The 22,478-nt window shown below is 36.9% G+C and overlaps 1 protein-coding gene across 1 annotated transcript; it reads left to right on the top strand.

The window, feature by feature from the left end:
* The first annotated feature begins 228 nt into the window (after positions 1-228).
* Positions 229-19,508, top strand: LOC593722 (engulfment and cell motility protein 1). Its single transcript, XM_030975716.1, has 20 exons — positions 229-347; positions 2,206-2,366; positions 3,437-3,604; positions 4,927-5,096; positions 5,915-6,014; positions 6,933-7,021; positions 7,915-7,983; positions 8,837-8,915; positions 9,455-9,505; positions 9,915-10,034; positions 10,738-10,839; positions 11,461-11,565; positions 12,669-12,777; positions 13,589-13,725; positions 14,376-14,557; positions 15,801-15,916; positions 16,553-16,657; positions 17,653-17,717; positions 18,142-18,219; positions 19,201-19,508. Exons 2-20 carry the CDS (start codon positions 2,238-2,240, stop codon positions 19,399-19,401), a joined length of 2,175 nt encoding a protein of 724 aa, XP_030831576.1. The 5' UTR covers positions 229-347; positions 2,206-2,237; the 3' UTR covers positions 19,402-19,508.
* Positions 19,509-22,478: the final 2,970 nt, after the last annotated feature.

Genomic DNA, 22,478 nt, shown 5'->3' with positions numbered 1-22,478 from the left:
GATCCAAGGGCGCGGTTCCAACTTTTTGAGTTTTTCCTTGAACGTATCACATTCCCTCAGTTTTAATGGAATTACACATACCAGAGGGGTTGGTTTGGATACGAGATGAATTAAGGCCCCCTTCTTCAATTGTAATTATATACTTTATATTTTGTAATGAGCAAATTTATTAGTGCCGAACGTACTGCCGTACGAATCGAGTCCGTTTGTGGACTCGAAACTCGATATATAAATAGCTAGGGACGAGTTTGTTTGGAATCTTGAGCGAGATCGACGAACTTTACTTTTACTCGGACTTCCGTGTTTTTTTTCGTCAACTTAATCGAACCGTTCGTCGAAATATTTCGGTAACTTTCTTGATTTATGGTACTAATGATATTATAATTTAGTCATGTATGTACTTTTGTCTTTGTTTGTCTTTTGGAAAGTAACAGCCCGACGGCAACCTTAAAACAAAATTAGGTGGGTCTGGCAAAAGAGATATAGTGGACCCACATGTGTATATTGGTGTATTGTCTTGAAGTGAATGATTCCGCAATTCCGCGGAGCGCAGAGGAGTCATCAGTCGATGCGCGAGGCCAAGCCAAGCAAGGCCAAGCAAGGGCTGAATTGAGGGTGAACCTGACGCATATGCAATTCTTTGAAACAACAACTTGTTGGGTTAAAAAAAAATTAAGAACAGCAATAGTCTAATTTTCTATGTCAGTAGATCTAACTTGTAAGGCAGGATTCCAACAAATCAGGAGGCCGGAGAATTGCATCACAATCGCCAATAAAATTTGATGTCGGGGCAACTTTTCACGAAACCGTCATTAGTCTAGAGACTAGACTAGTACAAGTTCGCCGACAACCCTGTGAAATGATGTATTAAATTTCTCATGTCTCAAGGGGATGTCGGTGAAGTTGCTCTTATGCCTGAAACGATGCCCGTCCCAGAAAGTCACTTTCGCTTTCTGTGATATTTAGTCATTTTAAACTAAAGTATATATTCTTTCCTTGGCTTTAATAAGCCAGTTCACGGTTGCAGTCTGAGCATGAGCAGATAAAGGTCATTGCAGAACAAATTTTGAAATACACGGAGACGAAATACTGGATAAGTGCTCATGAAAGTTATGTAACATTATTCATTCATGCACATTCAGTGCACTCCATGATACACAGGTGGAAGTATTCTTCGAAAAGGATTCTTTGAAAAGGGGAAACAAAGGATATTTATATAGCACCTCCATCGCTGTAGGAGTGATTATTTCAAAATGTACAAAGTGGGACCTCTTCATGTTTCGAAGATCTGTGGATATTCGGGGTCATTGCAGTAATGTGCTAACCGTGAACTGGTCTATTGTATTGTAGTTTTTGTACACTTAACAGTTTATCTGATTTCTAAAATGTAATACTTATTTTAACTTATTTTTTGTGTTAAATGTACATGAATGAACGAATGAAGGCTATTCGTATTACTATTAGAAAATAAGTTCTAAGAAGTAAGAACATCAAATTAGATAAAAATCAGACATTTCCAGAAGTTTTTTCTTGAAATACATGTATGATGCTAGCCATGTTTGATCATTTGATTGACATGGCACAGTCTGTGAAATACATTTTCTTGTCGGAAGAGTTCTATACGTAACGTACCTATGCATTTAAAGAAGGTTACATAAATTTACATGTAACAGGGCTTAACACATAATTCATTTTCCCCTTTTTTGTCCATGCCCAAAGATGTAATAAAGTCAATGACATATCTTATTGTTGGCCAATATTGTTAGTATCAGTTTCATTAGATGTCTTGCAAGATGTGTTTGTCTGCTTTTCATGATATAGTTTGCCTGCTCTGCAACATTTATATCAGAGAATCCAAGAGATCCATCAAAGGGAACCATTTGCAAAATGAATGTTACATTTAATACTTCAAGAAAAATATGTTCTTATCTAGATATCAAAAGGAAATTATCAGCCTATTCCTTTGTTGCTAGCAAAGGGAAGAACTACATGTAATATAAACTACATAATTGGGCTTTTCAGAAATATGTACATTTTTCAATTTGATGTCAGATGTTCAGGAAGGCAAAGTCCATCAAGAATATCTTATCTTTTACTTCATGGTATGTAGTTTTCTTTATTTGACCTTTTTAAATCTTCTAGTTCAGAGAGTACCGTATATAATATTTCTATTTTGTGTGCATTTCATTTTTATTTATTGTCTAGTTTGAGGGCTGAGATCACTACAGACCTTTAAAATGGCAACCCCATTGCAGCAGCAGGTGCACCTGACCCTGATTGACCCCACGCAGAGGACAGACCCAAACATTATCCGTCTGGCCATTGTGATGGCTGGCAAGGGAGGGAAGCTCTATTGTCTCGATCAGGTAAATACAGTATACCTCTAGAGAAAGCCTTAGCAGTAGCATAGCTAGTAGAGAGAGAGAGTCATGTCACAAGAAGTATCTCCTGGGGGTGTTACACAAAGATTAAGATAGTCTTAAGTTGGACTTGAACTATGGCAGGCCATTCATGCCACTGGTTGCTCTCACCATTGATCTCTGAATTATGATCTTTAGATATTATTATTTCCTTCAATAATGATCTATAAAAAAAATGTAAATTCTGTAGATTTATGATCACGATTTGTACATCCCTTGAGAAACCAATGCCAGGAATGGTTACAGGAGCTTACTTTTTGTAGGGGCATGAAAAGCCTGCCATAGTTCAAGTCCAACTTAACTCAATCTTAGTCTTTGTGAAACACTCCCCTGATTGGTTGGTCATTCCCTCCCACAGAGGAAACTATTCCATGGAATGAACGACCAGGAACAATTAGAGTTATATGATTTGTTTTATCAATGACCGCACTTATGTATGCATGTATGCGCATGTCAGAACTATATCTCTGAATACTGCTATGTTTAGCAGTCACAATAGATTTGGAATGAAGTGTGTCTTTGATATTGGTTATTAAGTTAAACAAATACAGGCATTGGTGTATCTCAGGCCCCTATTAAAATCAAAATCAAAACATCATGAAAATCAAGTATTTTCATGGGTTCGTAACCCTGGGGCCAGAAAGAAAAGCTGGCAGGATTCATAGTGGAAATGATTACTGAACATTTTTTTGTTACTCCAAGAAAAAATATTTTCACCAATTCAATGAATTTTACTTTACATCTTGTAGGCCGCTATTAGCTTAGAGACTTTAATCAAGGTTATTTTCATCTTGTTTCTTTTCATGTAGGTGTACTGGTACATGATATGTATTATGAATGTTATGTTTTGTTTTTATGTTTTATGTTTTTGTTTGTTTTATGTGGAGGGCTCTGTTGGAAAGCAGTTTCTTTTAACTGAATCGGACTACTCTAAACTGTTTTATCAATCGTAATCAATAAAACATGAATAAATACACAAATAATAAATGGAATATTTTCTCATACTTTTTTTGCAGAGTAAACCCTTGAATGAGATTGTGGAGGAGGTGTGTACAGATTATAGCATCAACACAAGTGTCGCCACAGAGTACGCACTTCAGTATGCAGAGGGAGAGAAGTACATCACAGAGGAAAACAGAAAGGATCTTACCAATGGAGACATGCTCAAGCTCACCGAATCACCTGTAAGGAGTGTTATTTTAGTTTATTTACTCGTACTCATTCACAGCGAGAGTATGTAATCACCTTTAAAAAATGCAGAGGCAAATCAAAACAACATGAGCAATGTGCGCTTTGAATTTCTGTATCTTAAAACACAGTTTTTTCGAAGGTGATTCCATCCTCTTTAAAGTGACTCGGTAACATTGTTGAAGGTCGATGAAAAAAATTGCTTAATTTTTGTATAAAATGTTACTTACTATATTCCTTCTACTATACTAACCCTCTGACATGCAAAAAATCCTGAACAAATTCTCAAACCACAAAGATATCTATGGTTTCCTTTGAAGGCGTCGATGTGAGGCACCCTCTAACAGTGATTAACAGTAAATTCTCCCAACCATTTTTGAATTTTCCCAACCGTTTTTCCATGAGAAAAATACATAAAACAGGCTATAAAAATCTGTCAACACTTCCCAAGAGGAAAATCAAAAAAACTGTCTGGAATGGAATGTAGAGCCATTTTATTGCTTTGTGACGATTTACATTCACCTAAAATGTAATTAAATTGTCCTTGTCTTGATGCTGAACAGGCTCTGACAGTAGCAGAATAGAAGTAGAATAATATAATTGGGAGAATTAAGGAATCGATCAGATCAGTTTTTCCCAATTTGTACCATGAATAATGATCCGTTTTCACTCAAATTTTCAGATTATCTTTAATTGTACATCTAGCATTGAAGTCACTACCTTAGCACCACTATCTCTCATCTGAACAATGTTACAAAGTCCCTTTAAGAAGTGTTTTTGCACAATTCAACCTTTTGTATGTTCTCCAAAAATAGAAATTTTATTTTGAACACATTATGAAAGATATGATTGATCAATCAGAAGTGTAATACTCCAATTTACATGTAATTTCATAAAGGGTGACATGTTTAACAGTTTTAGATAAAAACAACAGAAGACACATTGCTTTTATATGAACAGGACATGTTTCCGAGTTTAATACTACATCTTTAGCCTGAATTTTACAACACAAATGAAAAGAACCTGATATATACTCTCAGGCTACAAAATATATGACATCATCAGATTGCCTAAATATTGGATATGTCATTCACTACAATATCATTAGTTTTTAATAAATTTCCTTTCAGTCCTTAGCCCCACGTCTCTGGAACAAATTCCCCTCGTTCTTAAGAAACAGTACTTCACTTGATTTCTACAAAAAACAACTGAAAACTTACCTGTACACCTCCTCTTAAGTTGATAGTCTAAGAGACAGCTCCTTGTAAATCCAATTATGAATTAATTATTATATTATATATTTTGTCAAATCATGTAGAACAAATCAGCCCTGGACATCTACAACAAACTTCAATCCAGTGTCCCGGATGATATTCGTCTTGCCCTGATCAGGCTCTCTACAGCTTCCACCGACCTGACCTTTGCACAAGATTTCATCTCCAACCATGGAATAGAACTTCTCGTCAAGATGGTGGAGGAAGGAAGCCAGTAGGTCTTTCAAAGTTTCTTTAAAGCCCCACTGCGCTACTTGTAGCTACTTGCGCCCTCTGTATAGCAAACAATGCCTAAGCGGCACCCGTTGGTCCCCCACGATCTCCGTATTCTTATGTTAAGTGAGAGCTGATTTGATGAGATAACCACATGTCAGTGACCTTGCAGGGAGGTTTAATCCCTCCTGGCCTAACTAGTGCGAACAGGCTTTAAAGATATTTGTTTGTTCGATTGAAGATGATCCTTCATTTTAAAAGAGTCCGGCAAACTCCTAACCAATTGTTTATGTGTGTATTGAAGTAGCATCTGCAGAGCAATTTTGAAAGGAAATGTGTAATTTGCTGAGTAGTAAGCAAAACGAACAAGGCATTGTAGCATTTGATATGAACAGTCAGTCAGTCCCAAATATGAAATCGTAATGATCGAGGTTTGAATATCATCTTTTTTATGGACACCTTTTCATTTTGTGACTGATACCTCAGTCAGATTCACAAGGCTAACATCAGGGACAAAGCATTTAATCAATGAAAAATGACAAAAATCAGTGACAAATCTACTGATAACCAATCAGAAGCAAGGATTTCAGTAGCTTACAACAAAAACTGTCATCTGTCACTGATGACAAGTTTTGTGAAACGCCCCCCTGGCAGACAACAGACTGAACACTGAATATATATCACGAGGAGTGGCCAAGAATCGGTCGCGTTAGAGCTGGTTTGAAGGTGTGACCGAGGTATAGAACAACTTTCACACTGTTCCGTCAGTCGGACCATACTGATATCCAATTTATGTTTCAACTTGTGTTTCTGCTGCAGGAATGGAGAGCCTCTATCACTCACACTCAAGTCTTTTATCGAGCTGATGGATCACAATGTCATCTCATGGGATTCACTTTCTGCAAACTATGTCAAAAAGGTATGGTAGTTCATATCGTCCTGTTTAGAGTCAGAAGTGTGTCATTAGTTCATACGCTTTTACACAGAATTGTTTAGCTCTTAAAGCCCCTCTTTAGCGATGGGAGCCCCTACTTCGCCAAAACTTTGATAGCAAAAAAAATCACTTAAATTGTTTCATAATGTGAAAGAGGCTGCCATTTAAGACACTGCAAAGATTCCCCCCCCCCCCTCCCCTCAAGACTCCCCTGAAGACCAAATTGACAAAAGAATACATAATTTGGGTTTTCTGTTGTACGCAGAATGCCTACGTTTTGTATTCTTTCATCAATACTTGACTAAAAACACATTTGCTTTGAAAATCCTTGCAGAATTGTGTCTTATATGACATCAAATTAAGATACAATTTAAGTGAAATTTTGCCATCAAATTTTTTGGGGCTCACAACACTTTCGGGGGGGCTTTAACAGACAATATATAATTTTGCAATGATGACAACGCCTATGACATTGACTAATACAATGCCAGTGATAAAGGCAAATACAATGTAAATGACAATGGCCATGGCAGTGACATTTATAATGGTTCACTTACAAAGTCTTCTATTTTACTCTTCTCATACTTTCAACGATCACCTTACGCAGGAGATAAGAGTACCTGCAGATTTTAGCAGAAGCTTTTACCAGCAGAATGTGCAGAGGGCCTACTATGTTATTATATGTTATTATCCAATATCTTGGGAAACAATGATATAATATATTCATTAGATATGGACAATCAATAAACAAGGAGTCAGTAAAAGGGAAACCATCCACTCACTCAATACGTTGATCACCAATATCTAGTTGCCTAATCCAAGGCCATGATGAGCCTGAAAACTACTGAATAAGTTGTTAATTCTCAATATTCTCCAAATTTTGTTTTATTTTTTGTAATACAGATTGCATCGTTTGTAAACAGATCAAGTGGTTTGGATTTCCAAGTCACAGAGAGAGCCTTGAATATCCTTGAAAGCAGCATTCTAAACAGGTGAGGTTAAAGAGTATTTCCCCTGTACATGATCAGTTGCCACACGCTTACAGAATAAACTTCATTCATTTCTAAGAAATATACTTCATTTGACTTCTTCAGAAAATATCTGAAAAAATACCTCTACAATTCTTCTTCATTTGTTGATTGACTAAGTGTATCCTCTCCTCTGGAAAAGGCACATCGGTACATAGGTACATCGTTGGATCGGTGTATTGAGCGCTATATAAAAAACCGGATTATTATTATTATTATATCAATCAAGTTATTATTATTACTATGTTTATCTTTAAAATCACCCATATTATGAGCCTGTAAGTGTATTTGATAGAATTTCAGGCTAGTTCAAGCAAGTCTTTTCACATAGAGCAAGTGATTCATGATTAAGATGATGACAACATTCAAATTCTTCTCTCAGTTTACAAACCTCATTCCTACCTGTTATTAATCAATCTTGTAAACATATGTATTATGGAGAAGTTCACAACAAAAAAATTTCAATAAATAAATAGGATCCTTGCTTTCCCGACGTATAAATATGTGAAGCTACTTTTAAAAGTTGATTTTACAATCACTTTCGTGTTCCAACATATTTGATTTTTTCCAGTGGATGACATGTATAGATGTGTTGTGGTCTAGTGAATAAGGCTGTGGACCGTGGATCGCATGGTTCATGGTTCCAGTCCCTCTGTTGCACTTCTCTCCACTCGGGTGTGAAATGGGTACCGCTACGAAGGAATTCCTTGGATGCTGTAAGCACCAAAATCGGTAGCCTAGTCGAGCTGGGGTAATATTGGAGAGCCTTGAGCACCTTGCGAGGTGGATGTGCACTTCAGAAATATCCAATATTATATCATGAGTGATCATTATCATTTGTATTTTTCTTTTTTCAGTACCAAGCTGTACAATGTGATCGCCAATGAGATCACTTTCCACAACATGACTCAGCATTTGGAAAATGTGTAAGTACCCAAATATTTTCTGTTCTACGGTGAATATGGGACTTTGTATGGCATATGTTTTGTAAATGGGAAAGATACCCAATATAGGTTTATTTGATGTTTTCAATTTACAGAGAATTGCAGCACTCAGGGCCCCATCTTATAAAGAGTTGCAATTGAGCCAAATCAATTGCAAGCCCTCTAATCAATTGCTAGTTTGCAGTCTCCCACCTCGTATGTATTACGTAGTTCCAATTGATATCAATCACAAAGAAGTTGTGATTAATTGCAACCGTTTATAAGATGGTGCCCAGGTCTCACTTATGAAATTTTACATTTTCATTATTCTGAAATGTGTACCCTAGATATGAGATAAGGGAGGTCAGTAATTTATTATCATAACCACCATTATCTTCTTGACTATCATCCCTATTTTTTAGTCATCGCCACCATCACCATCATCGTTAACTTATCTACATACATCACCATTCCCTTCCATCAGTCGTTTTATTAGTCATTCTCGCGTTGTCCTTTATTTGAAGTAAAAAACCGTGGTATTCAGCAGAACTGTCTTGTCCTTATGAAATCATCCTCATCCTCATTACCAACATCGTCACCATCATCATCATCGTCATCATCATTATCTCCATTGTTTTGCTACCAACATCACCATTCCCTTCCAACAGTTGTCTTACTATTCCTTGTCTCTTTTTCTCAAAACCCTGGTTTCCAACAGAACTGTCTTGCCCTGATGAAATCATCTTCCTCATTACCACAACTGTCATCATTATCTCCATTGGTGTTGCTACCAACATCACCATTCCCTCCCATCAGTTGTCTTATTATTCTTTCTCTTGTTTTCCTTTTCTTGAAGTCAAAACCCTGGTATCCAGCAGAACTGTCTTGCCCTGATGAATGCTCTCTGTCTCAAAGCTCCAGAGGATAGGAAAAAGGTCAGTACGACACACGAAAGCAGACAATCAGTTCTCATGTACAATCTCTTGAGCAATCTTATGTAAATGTTTGTTGGAGACCCCAATGCTGAACTTCCTCATTAGCAACATTTACTTTCAGTTTACCTTGTCTTTCATAATGAACAACTTTTTTTGATGAGGTATATTCAGATTTATTCTTATCTTTGCTGTGCTCTTCATATTTCATCTTATGGTTACAAAACCATATCTGTTATGCCTCTGTTTTGTGTTTGAAGTGATATCATCTGTTTGGAGCCAGGACGTTAAGTCTGTATAAATTGAGTTAATACTCTTTTGGCTCTGAAAAGATGGTTTATAAATTCACCTTCACAATTTTTATGAAAACAAATCCCAAACACAGAATTCTGGCAATTTATTTGTAACCATCATTTGAGATTGTAATAGTTTTTATCCTCTCGTGAAGGAAATGACTTTGAAATAGAAATGTTTAAATATTTTTTCAGAACACTTGTTAGAAACTAAATCACTTATAAATAATCATTTGCTTTCTGTTACAGAGATTTGAAGAAGCCCTGTCAGCAAGAAACATCCGTGTCGTCATAATGGAGGTGAGACATTCTTTATGTTACCTATGTTTTGATTCCTCTTCTCTTATTCCTTTGAAGTGTACAAAATGAGTACCCAGGTATACTGATAAATAGTATGTCTTTGATTTATCAACTGTCATAGAATTACTTGTATAAACAGAATTTCAGCATGTTGGCTGTTTTAGCCTTCTCATACAATATTCCATTATCTGATACATCTACAAAGTACATACTTGTGTTGTTATTTTGAAATTCACTAATGTTAATCAAATTTGTCTATATATATACATTAGATATTGTAAGGTTAATGTTTCCATTTAACTTTCTGTTTTAAATTTGTGTCGCTCTAACTCTTTCTTTACTCTCTGTTCCTCTTTTTTTTTTGCCTTTCTCTTGTTTAACAAGATAATTTGTTTTGTATTTTTCTTAGAAAATCATCCGCTCTCAGAACATTGGAACAGAGATGACGCACCAGCTTTACGTCTTCCAGCAGCTGACCTTTAACCTTCTGGAGAAGCGCAGAATGACCCCAATTGACACAAGTAGCGTTGTAAGCAACATCCTTGAGACATCCTTTAGATATGGGTTCTGTTCAAAGTCTATAAATTTTTTGTGACCTTGATAAAATTCACATTACATTATATGATGGATGTGAATGAGGATAATAGCAACAATGTTTTCTTTCTTTTTCTTTCTCTGGCTTTATTAATAGTTTTCAGGTTTATTGTATGTCTGCTTCTGCCACTCACCTTGTTTCTGTCTCTTTCTACATATTTGTTTGTCTGTCCTTTTGTCTGCATGTGTTTGTAAATCTCCTTTCAGTTTCTCTTCCCCTATCCTAGGTCCTCTTTTTATCTTAACTGTTCTCTCTGTCCCTTTTTTTTAGGATTATTTTTAGTCTTTCTTTATTTATTTATCCCTATATTTGCATGTCCATCCTCAGTATCTCATTTTCCCCTGCCCCTCATTCACCCTCTCTGTCTGTCTATCTGTCTTCCTCTCTTTGTCTCTCTTCCTGTTTTGTCTCTCTGTCTCTGTCTGTCTGCCTGACTCTCTTTCTCTCCTTTCTCTGTCTCTCTTTCTCTCTCGTTCTCAGTTTTTATTTCTTCCCGTTTAAGTTTCCCAGTGGATTCCTCTTTGCCATACTGCATCTTTTTATCTGTAGTATTACATCACTTAATTTCTACATATAGATGTACATCTCCCTCTTTTCAGTCTTAGTTTGAAATTAAACTTGGATTTACTTCCCACAGAAACACAGAGAATTCATTGAGGAGCTGAGATCACATGCCTTTGGTCATGATATGGACTCAACAAGGGGTCCAGCTAATGATTACAAGAGACTGGGCTTTCAGGTAAGGCCTTACATTTTCTATTGAAGATACACTTTTCCTCTGTATGCCATTGTGTGTACAGCTGATTGACTCGTTTGTGGACATTTTATACTACATTCCCCCAGGAAGGGTTGGAAGGCCTTTTGGTCATGGAAATTTCTTTTTCTTTTTTTTTCTGCCCCAGCATCCTGAGGAAATGAGATAGAAATGTGCTCTTAATTCCTATTACCTGTAATTATTGATTATATTTCAATTGTGCTTTATGCTATTTACTTTGTACTTCTAATTGAGTGATTGCTAAATGAATAATAATAATGTCATTGGTCATGTTGAGTCCAGTTGTCTAAATTCTACTTCATGTCTTTTCTTGCATAATGCATATAAACCTTTCAGTATTTATGAACTTTCATGTGTATTAACATGTAATATAGGGTTTCAGTTTTACTTGAAATATGTGTGTATTAGGTTTAATCCAAATTTATCTTTCACTTGGTATTCAACAACTCACTTTTTAGAATGAAAATACATCCATAAGTAAGTTTATTCGGATAAATACAAACACTTAATGAAATAATTGAGAGTTGTTTAATGAACACTGTAATTTTTATGAGTAACAAGTGGTATATCTCTCTCTCTCATCAGAATGCTGAACATCCTATCAAGGACTTCATGGAGGTCCCTCCAGGTCTACTAGCCCTTGAGTGCACCACACACTTTGCCAATGTGCACAATGAGGATTACACAAGGGTAAGAATTGATGATCCGACACATGCGCTTGGCTTTATATTGTCAAAGTTTTAAAGATGTGGAGTTAAAGAGAAGGTTGAGTTCTGGGAAGAGGTGAAAAATAATTTGTGAGCATTACTCATTCTTATTATGCAAGTGTGGAAGAACATCAGTTAAGACATGTTCCCTGAAAAGCATGGCTCTTCAAATGCCTTCATATTCTAAATATGCATGTAACATCGTAAAAATCGGGGGAGGGGGCCGGCTTTTTACGCCACGTGTTCGTGTAGTCCCATATACATCTTTCTGTGCAAGTGTTTTTTAACTTTACCAAGACTTGGCCAAATTTCTTATCATTTTGATGATTCCAGAACCTTGCAATACACACAAATTCTTATATGCTAGATGATCAACCTTTTCTGGTCGGTTCCACACCGTTTCTTTCACAATGCAATCGCATGACCAGAACTCAACTTCATCTTTAAGGTTACAGTTGTGATTGAGTTTTATATAGTAGGTGCAGTATCAGGTTGGGTCTAGTAGCTTTTGAATTCACACATGTCTGCTGAGGGCCGAGCCAGAAGGGCTTTAGCTCCGTGTAGAAGGATACGAGATAACATCCTTCTGTTTCATGGTAGATGACATTGTCTGGTGATGGTTGCGGATACAGGTTTTAGTTTTGGGTTTGTGATTGGGGTTTATGTTAGGTGTAGGGTTGGGATTAGATTTGTTATTGGGATTTATGTTAGGTTTAAGGTTCAAATTAGGTTGGTGTATAGTAGCAGGTCCAGAGCTGAAGTCAGGAAGTCGGTTAGTGTTAGAAAGTAGCCATGGACCAGTTGTCGCTGGTGGAATGTGTAGTGCATCTTAAGATTCTGTTTTGTTTATGATAGGGGTGATTATGTCGGCTTCTTGTATAGCAGAGTGATCAAAGCAGTCTCAATATTACAGTGGCTTTAGTATGGCTACTGATTTTGTGCTTACAGCATTCAAGGAATTTCTCTACACCAGACACTTATTTGGTACACCTGGATGTAGAGCGGCAAATTTAAATTGATGTTGAATAATTTGGTGCCAAGCAGCCATCTTTTAATTTTGATATCAATTTTTTAACTCTATTTCAGGTTGTCTTAGAGAACTGCTCTCGAGCTGACGAGCATGAATGCCCCTTTGCCAGATCCAGCATCGCTCTTACCAAAATGCTTTGTGAGATACTCAGAGTTGGAGAATCACGTAAGTCCTAAAATAATTGTTACAGCTTCAAAGTTATGATTGGAATGTGCATGAGTGGGGCTATCTGCTTAACACTAAAGGGTCCAGGGGGCAGAATTCACCTCATGTACTGCAGTACCATTGAGAATTTTTGTTATGCTCTGAACTTTCATGACTTTATAGATTAGGATCATGTACATCTATCGATCCCTAAGTCATGAGATTTAAACCTTCCTTTACTGTGCAGAATTCGATATAGCAGCACAGCTTGGTTGCAAAAATTGAAATTACCTGTATTGTATGCAATGCAGTTTTGTACATAGAGGAATAATTAATTAGCGATAATTCAAAATTTTCTGACATGCTGATGTAAGACTTCATGGTCCTTTTAGCTATAAGATTGTGTATTTGCAAAGTTTCAGGTATTTTAAGTAGTCAATAGGTGAGATCTTCAGGGGTGCAGGAAATCCTCCCTGCTTCATTAGATACAGTCGAACCTGTCTATAGCAACCGCCCAAGGGAAACACAAAAAGTGGTCTTTGTAGACTGGTTCCTTTAGTATATGTTTCAATGAGAAACAATTTTCAAGGGAAACAAAAAGTGGTCTCTGTAGACAGGTTCCTTACGTACATGTTTCAATGAGACAAAATTTCAAGGCAAAGAAAAAATATGGTCTTTGTAGACAGGTGATCACTAAAGCAGGTTTGATTGTAACATCAATATAACATGGCTTTTGTAGAGTTAAGGATATGTGCTAATGTAAAAAAAAATCATCCTTTTCACTTCAGCAGATAGCTAGATGATTTTGTAATTGTATTTTTTTTTTTAACAGCCAATGAGACTGGAGCTGAGTACTATCCAATGTTCTTCTCCTGCGATAACTCCTTTGAGGAATTCTTCTGTCAGTGCATCAAGCTCTTCAACAAGACATGGAGAGAGATGAGAGCCTCCCTCGAAGATTTCCCAAAGGTACGAGAGTCATCAACACTTGCATAAAAAACGTTGCTGTCCAACGCAACTTTAGTTTTCAACAAGTCGGATCTTATCGTATCCATCCCAGGGGATGCTCAAGGCACCTAAGAAGTGGTACTACAACCCTGGCTTTAGCCAAGCTGCCCTAAGGGGCTAAAGACATTCAAGGAGCAAACTCCTACCAGGTACCAGTTTACTATACCTGGGTGGAGAGTGGCAAATGTAGATTAATGTCTTGCCAAAGGACATTAGTGCTATTAGAACCATAAACCATGACTGGTACCTGTACTACCATTCCACCAAATAATATAATTTCTGTCAATACCTCTACAGTAATACTGATGTCAATATTACCAATACTTCCAGTCGAATATATTAAGTACATCTTTCCGTAACCCTTCCACTAATGTCCTTTGGCAAGACATTAATCTTCATTTGCCATACTCCACCCAGGTGAGGTAAATGGGTACCCGGTAGGAAGAAATTCCTTGAATGCTTGAGCACCTTTTAATGGTAGCTCGGTTAAAGCCGGGATAATAATATGATTGCAGGGGCCTTGGGGAGAACAGTATGAATACTGATGAGGCTACCCTGGGTGAACAAACAGGACATATTATATTATTGTTATTATTATTATTATTATTAAGGTGATGACGGTCGTCCAGGACCAGATCAAGCGAGCCCTGAAGGTGAAGGAGCAGTACAAGCCAACCACCATGGAGAACTACTGGAACAAGCTCCAGCACTTCAACTACAGCGAGATCCTCAAGCTCAGGCACCAGGAGAGGGACAACAAGGAAGAGGGCACGTCTCAAGCTAGGCCCGTAGTGTAAGTCAGAGAGTTCTTGGAAAGATGGCTTTGGCAATAGGCCGCTTCCGAGACACTATTTGCGCATGGCAGATACAGGTCATTTGTCCAAAAATGTAGAACGTATTGAGACAACTGCTGGATACATGTTCAAGTTTAATTTTTCATTTTTTTTTTATTGTTCCGCAATTTACAGAAAATATAGACATACATATCAAATCTAAAATTATACAATACAATTGTAGTATAAATGAGTACATCTCAATGATTCTCAATTTTTATAATAGATTAAGTAGAATGTGAGGAACCTATTAAAAAGCAGTGCTTGTATAATATAGGTTCCTGGAAAAAAAAGTAATGTAGAAGAAAAACAGTAGCAGTAGAGAAAGACATGATTTAGAGGGGAGAATTTAAAACACAATGAAATGGGGACATTCATGACAGTTTTGTAATTGTTATCCATTTATGCTAGCGGGGTACATTTTGTGATACGCATGTGCAAGTATTCTTTACAAGAGGGCAAACAAAAGGTATTCATGAAGCACCTCTATCACTTTGGCCATGATTATTCTAAAATGCACAAAATGAGACGTCTCCATGTGTAAAAGATCTGTGGATATTTGGGGGTCATTTGCAGTGGTATCTCTGAGGTGGCTTATGAATAAATGAAAGAAGTTATATCTTTTGATCTATAATCTACGATACATTCCAAGAGAAAACTATCTGGTCACTTTTACCTGACCTGATGTTGGGCCTAAAAAAAAAGGATGTTGTACTGCCCTTTGCGACCGACCCAAAAATCTTGAAATCTACGGTTGACTTTTTAAAAAGTTTTTTTCTTTTACTGTTTTTTTAAAACAAAAAATGTATTAAAGCATTCAAAACTGAGAAATATCCGCCCAAAGAAGAAGTAAAAAAAAGAAAAAAGTAAGGGCAGTACAACATCTTTTTGTTTAGGCCTTGTCCAAACTGATTCTCCCTGGGTTGCATACCACATGTGCTCCTCAGACATTAGCTCTGTTGTCACTTTCCCACATTATTTCCCATTCATATCCTCATCTCTGTACCTGATACTATTCCTAGCCCTAATCCTAATCCTCAATCTAATCTGAACCCAATTGTAACCATAATCCTTACCCTATACCTCTGAGGAAATAAAGCCCGGAGCAGTTGTCGCAGAAGCAAATGTCAAGAGTACATTTGGGTACATTCAATAACATTTATAATTGAGAAAAATTATGTTTCTTTGTTTTGTAAATTTCAGAGACCTGAGGAACCAGATCAAGCCTGATATGATAGATCTAATCAAGCAACAGAGACTGAGGTTCCTGGTGGAAGGCACCATGTTCAACCGCTACAACCAAAGGGGACGTGCACAAGGTGAGAGACAGACGGCAGGGTTCTCAGCAATGTATAGCACTGCTTAGTGTTAATACAAAGCATGGGAGTGGATTGGGGGGGGGGGGGTGGGACTTCTGGAAGAAAGAAAAGATACAGAGGGGAAATTCCTCTGACAAGGTTCATCTTTAAACACAGGGGGGGGGGCACAAGTCTTTAAAATAATCCCTGACAAGGGGGGGGGGGGGAATTTTCTCACATCTTTCAGAAAGAGAAAAAGAATATCAAGGGGAAAACAAAAGAATTAAGATATCACATAGTTTAGGTTCCCAAGTCCTGGCAAGCAAGATGCTACTGTGGGTAAAAATGTCAAAGCTCAATCACTGTCAACTCACCACTCAGAAACTGGGACCAAATGTCCGGATTTTTGTTTGGACTCGTAGGAAAAGTAGTCTGTCATCTTTGGTTTTAAAAACAGCATTGTTTACTATTATTATCATTATTAAATCAGTGCCTTCAACTGCAACTTGAAGTAAAATCGGGTGAGTTTTCGGTATTGGAACTGGGATACTTCTACCGTAGTATGGTAGTGACTATGCCATCCCTTTTCCAGATCTGCCACTGACATGACTGGGGTGAAGCCTACCAACTACTAATGTCTTTGTTTCTTTACTTCAGATCGGTTCTGGTTCTGTCGTCTCTCGCCCAACCATAAGATGATCCACCATGGAGACATAGAGAGCCACCAATCACCACCAAGCTATGAAACTCTCACCAATAAGAGTAAGTCTTTCATGGATCTTAAATCCTGTCTGCACTAGTTTGGCCGGGAGGGATTAGACCTCCCTGCAAGGTCACTGGCAGGTGGTTATTTCATCAAATCAGCTCTCAATTAACAAAGGAAAAAGGATCATGGGTGACCAACAGGCACCGCTTAGGCATTGTTTCCTATATAGAGGGCGTAAGTAGCTACAAGTAGACAGTGAGGCTTTAAAGGAAAGATATTTTGCACTACTCGAACAAAGTCAGCAAATGATACTGAAGCAGTCTTGAAAAGTTGTGTTTATCAATTATTTTTATTGTTACTAGTGCCTTTCGTTTTAGATTATGTTATCTTTAGGGTAGAATTGACCTAGAATGTATGAGTTTCCATTGAAAGTCACTTTATCTTTTATCGTCAGATTTATTGTCAAATGGTATTTTGGCCTCTGTCTGTATGGTTATTAATAGATATAACAATGATGACATTGTTTAATTGATAGGTGAAGTTGGTTACTGCTCATTAAAGGCATCGTTTAACAATGTTAAATCTGAGATTCACGGCCATACGTGTTATCAGTGTCTGTGATATGGTGTAATATTGAAGCCCTTAAAAAATTGCGCTTCAAAATGATCATGAAGTGCCTCAAAAAAGTAAAAATCTTTGAGTGACCAGTTTTACCATTCTCAATTTTCAATAGACTGTAGTGTTATGAAAACCTTTAGGAAAATGCAAAATGAAATTTCAATTTTTAATCATAAATATCTTGATAATCAGACGGGCGATCGGCTTGTCAAAGTCATGGGGTTCCTGACTAACCTAAAGGTTTATAATTTTCATTGCAGCATGTGCTAAATCCAGGATTTTATTTCAGAATCTGACACAAAGTTACCCAATCCCTTCAAACTGTTGAGTAAATTATAGAGGTAAAAGGAAAACTCAATAGATGCAGAGCCATTGCTTGAAGACAGAGACACAGGTTGATAATATTTTTATTCTCCTTTCTTTCTTTTTTCAGTTGCTGTGGCTGATATTCAGGAGGTCCAGACAGGGAAGGACTGCCAGCATGTCCGCAATGTCCGAGTAAGTGATCAATAGTGATTGCAAGAGAGATTCCAGCCTTTAATAATGAATCATGGCCGTCTCTTCATGTTTATGGTCTCCTTAGTATTTTTTCTTTTGCCCAGACAATACAATGAAGTATTGTACCTATATTTAATCATATGCTAGTAAACTCACAATTTGAAACAGCCAGATTTTGTGGTAATAGGAGCATCTTGTGGTTGTTATAAAAACAAATATTTAAGATAGGATTAAAGATGGAAGAGATGAAGGGTAATTAACATGAATTGTAATATATCTAGAAAAGAAATGGTAAGATTTAGACATTTCTTTTTAATATCGATGTAGCTTGATTCACCATCTTGCTCTTGCAACTTAAGTTGGAGTATTTTTCATTAGCTTCTTGTGCAGAGTTCTCTAAATGTAATGTTTGTACCCTTTGCAGGTTGATGGAAGTCTAGCCTTCTCCATCTTACATCATCCAGACCATCATCTAGACTTCATCGCTCGCACACAAGAAATTGTAAGTACACCTGGGAGTGTTTCACAAAGATCCTAAGTTGAACTTATCTTTAAGTTTGACTTCACAATTATGGAAAGCCGTTAGCATCCTTGAAAATATTTTGTATAAGTTATTTAAAAAGGCATGAAATGTTGATTCAAATCATTCATATTTTCTATTATCATTGGAGATTTCAAATTTCGAAAACAAATGAATGCGATTGCGCCCTATGGTAAGGCATTACTCCTCATTACCAAGTCCCTTGGAGAGGAATTACAGCCGTAGGCCCCCTGGTTGTTTACTTACAAGCATATACATGCTTTCTTAGCAGTCAGGTAAAACAATCTTTGATAATCAAATCTCTAGCAAGGCTGAAAAAATCAGATTATTTGTGAGGGCTGTCATCACTACCATCCTTTCACCATTGTCACTATCAGTATCACTATCACAACTATTACTATCATCATTGTATGATTTTCTTTTGGTATCATCAGCCTCATCATGAATATTTAGTTTCTTCAAATTGTGTAAGTGTTTGCGTGCCAATCCAACCACATTAATGATCGCATTTACCAAGTAGCCATTTAATACCTGGGTGGAGAGAAGTAATGTAGATAAAATGCCTCGCCAAAGGACATAAGTTCCATGTCAGGGATTGAACCCATGACCTTCGCATCACCAGTCCAGTGTTTAAATCTCTTTACCACAACTTTACATCATCATCATTTTCACCATAACAATCATCATCTTCATATCATCCTATCAATATCTTCCCTCCAACCTTTCCATTTGGTCAAACTTCGGCTCTCTCCTGGGACTGTGTTTAATTGTTCAAATATGCACTACACTTCCGACACTACCCTAGCGTTTTCGTCCGTTAGACACATTTGCCAAGACGTGAACTACAGATGGCTCTTACGGAAAGTATACGGCAAAGGTGCTTCTCTGTTTTTCATCTGTATGTACTGTCATATTTTCACTCTCCTCTCGATCCCCACCCAGTTTGACATGTGGACGGACGGTCTGAACGTGCTCCTCGGCAAGCCCATGTTCAGCAAGCAGAAGGAGGCTGACCTGGAGGCCCTCCTGGGAATGGAGATGAAGATCCGTCTCCTGGACATGGTCAACATCCCCATCCCAGCCGCCGCTCCCATCATACCGCCCCCTCCCACAGACTACAACTTCTACTACGAACAGATATAAATCAGCCTGTATAAAGCCTCGTTTATAGAGTGGTGAAGTGTGACATCATAAAAAAAACTATTTTTTGGAATTTCTCAATTTTTTCTTCATTTTCCGAAAGAGGATAAAAAAATAACGTCCAAATGTTGAAAACCAATTGAATATGTTAAGTATTGGCTGAGATATGACCATCTGATTAAAAAGATTTCCTATGGGAACTCAGTGTTATATATTGATCTGGTTCATAACATTAGGAACCAGAGCACTATAACACTGTGTTCCAATAGGAAATCTTTTTATTCAGATAGTCATATCTCAGCCAATACTTAACATATTCAATTGGTTTTCAACATTTGGACGTTATTTTTTTATCCTCTTTCGGAAAATGAAGAAAAATTGAGAAAATTCAAAAAAATGATTTTTATGATGTCACAGCTTGGGTACTCTATTTGACTCAGTTATTCCTACAAAAAATCACTATGGCAAAGTAACAACATTTTACCTGGAAATGAAGGCAGGCAGAGAATAAAAAAAAAAAAAGTAGCTTTGTGCAACGTAGCCACTGAAACTTACCGGTACTTACTTATCTGTGTGTTAACAGAAACAGAAATGTGAAGCAAACTTTGCGTCTAAATTCTTTTTCTTAGGTGCTGAAACACAGATATCATTTGCCCATGATGTTTCAATTGGATCTTGCTGAAAGTAGTAGTATTGTTACAAATCTTTCACATATTTTTATTTTTGATATTGGAGTGCCACGATGAGCCAATGCATAGTGGGTACAAGTGCTATACAAGAGTGCGATGGTATTATTCTATCAACAAATTTTATCCAACATTTGATAACTTTAGCTATGATGTGTTGTCAAATACAGGAGGCGCACAGGCTCAGTGGTAGAGCAGCGGTCTTGTAACAGGAAGGTTCTGGGTTCTAAACAAAGTCAATGCGCTGATGCCATTTGATAAAGCATTAATCCTCATTACCAAGTCCGTCGGAGAGGACTTAAATCTGTTGGTCCCTTGTTGTTTACTTACAAGCATGTACATGCTTTCTTAGCAGTAAAACAATCATCATAAAAAAAGACCACAGCAACCATGCTTCTTGCTATAATATAACTTGCTTTGTGCTCAAAATAAGCATGGTGAATTAAGAATGAGAAAAACCTAAATTAAATACCCCCCACAAGGGTAATTTAATAATAATGGTGTCAAAGCATACTTCGATCTGCAAAGTTTGATGTAGTCCTAATTCAGATTCAGATTCAGATCCAATCCCCTGCTGCAAGGCTAGCTCAAGCTAGTTCACTCATTCCGAACGAAGGGTTTACATATCTCTGCACATAACGCTGCAAGCAACTGAAGCAAACACAGTGAAACGTTGATATATACTTTGATACGCATATTGTAGATTATGATGATGAAGCATGTTTAGTAACTTATTATTACAGGGTGATTGACTGTGATTATGATATGTAATCAACTCGGGTGAAGGGATGGTTATCAACCAGTGATGTAACTGAACACGTGCAGCGAGTGTAATTGATTATAAAATGTAATATTAATGTGACGAAGAAATAGAATTACAGCGGCTACTACTATGTATGACTAGCAAATTTTTTTACAGGTATGAAAGAATGTTATTTATTTGATTATGTAAGCACATTGTAATATTTTATAATTGTAGATTTGTTGAAATTGATAATTTATAGAAAGGGGTGTTTGGTATTATATGAGGTTACCCTATCTGCTGATACATAGAGCATGAACATAAGTTTTTCATCAAGTTAGAAAATGTATCATTATGCATTCATCACTTGTGTATTGTAATATTTGAGAATTTGAATTGCTATGCTGAATTAAAATGTTAATTCTTTCATTTTGAATCGATTACCAACGAAAGAAAATTCTTTCCAATTTTTAGTTATGTCTAATATCTATAGTTGTACATGGACCAAACTATTTTGTACTCAGACATTGGAATGTAGCGGGACTACAGAACATTAAACAGATTTAAACAATCTTAGAATGCAGTACAGTTGCATGGTTTAATGAATAACCAGTATATCAATATTGTGTAGATAATATTATTTATGTATTATATTGTATACCTATGTATGTATGTACTCATATGATAAACATGCACTCATCTAATTATTTTAGTTCTACATTGTACTATAATCTTGTGAAATAAGCCACCTCCCATTGAGTATGTACACATACACACTCACGTACGTGTAAAGTCTATGGAGGTGGAAAGAAGTCACTGAAGCATTACACATAATAAACCACTTCTTATGTGTAGTGAACGAGTTCGCACTTAATTCACCAGAATGCAGACCTTCTGTGTGTTTATAACTGGGGAAAGTTTTCTGGTTATATACAAATTTGAGAGAAAGCAAACGTCTTTGAATGGCTGTGGTATCAATAGGTTTTAATGATGACTAATTATGTCTCTACAATTTAGACTAATTTTGACAGGAAAGGGAAGCCAAAAGAAGGAATGAACCTTGGATGTGGTAACCTGTATGGATAACATGATATGCTATGCAAGCACACACAATCATATATGTGGTCATGCACTTCATTTTGTTTAATATACATGTACAATAGTGTATCTGTAGGAGTCATTCAGGAAAAAATAGAAACAATGAATGTTGTTGCAGGATTCCAAATGTGCTATTGTTTCATGTACTTTAACCTTACCGATCCACTCTTGTGATGGGTTGTAATTGATGGGCCCATGAGAGTCATAAGGGCATTAGTTCCATTTGTCTCTGTGAAATGATACATGTCAATGCCTTTCTGGCTTTCAGCAGTCAAATCATACATGTATTTCCATGTTACATTGTTTCAATTAATGATATAGAGAATCAACAAAATGAAGTAGTCTTCTTGAGATATAATATTTTGAGAGCCAGACCTCTGTACTACCGTAGACAATATGGACAGAGCCAGACAAATCATACATGTATTTCCATGTTACATTGTTTCAAATAGTGATATACAGGATTGACAAAAGGAAGTAGTTCTAGAAATATATGTAGAGAGCCAGAACGATATGGACAGAGCCATCTACACCCATAGACGGAGAGTTTGGCC

The sequence above is a fragment of the Strongylocentrotus purpuratus genome, unplaced genomic scaffold (genome assembly GCF_000002235.5).
Source record: "Strongylocentrotus purpuratus isolate Spur 01 unplaced genomic scaffold, Spur_5.0 spur5_scaffold_8, whole genome shotgun sequence".
Lineage (NCBI taxonomy): Eukaryota > Metazoa > Echinodermata > Echinoidea > Camarodonta > Strongylocentrotidae > Strongylocentrotus > Strongylocentrotus purpuratus.
The sequence above is the reverse complement of the archived record's forward strand: the minus strand, read 5'-3'. Positions and strand labels throughout refer to the sequence as shown.

What these genes read in the sequence shown, in the direction of transcription:
- LOC593722 (XM_030975716.1), top strand. Translation starts at nt 2,238, where the DNA reads ATGGCAACCCCATTGCAGCAGCAGGTGCACCTGACCCTGATTGACCCC. An exon ending in GAAAGCAGCATTCTAAACAG is followed by an intron (nt 7,022 to 7,914) that starts GTGAGGTTAAAG and finishes TTCTTTTTTCAG; the next exon opens with TACCAAGCTGTACAATGTGA. An exon ending in TCTCAAGCTAGGCCCGTAGT is followed by an intron (nt 14,558 to 15,800) that starts GTAAGTCAGAGA and finishes TGTAAATTTCAG; the next exon opens with AGACCTGAGGAACCAGATCA.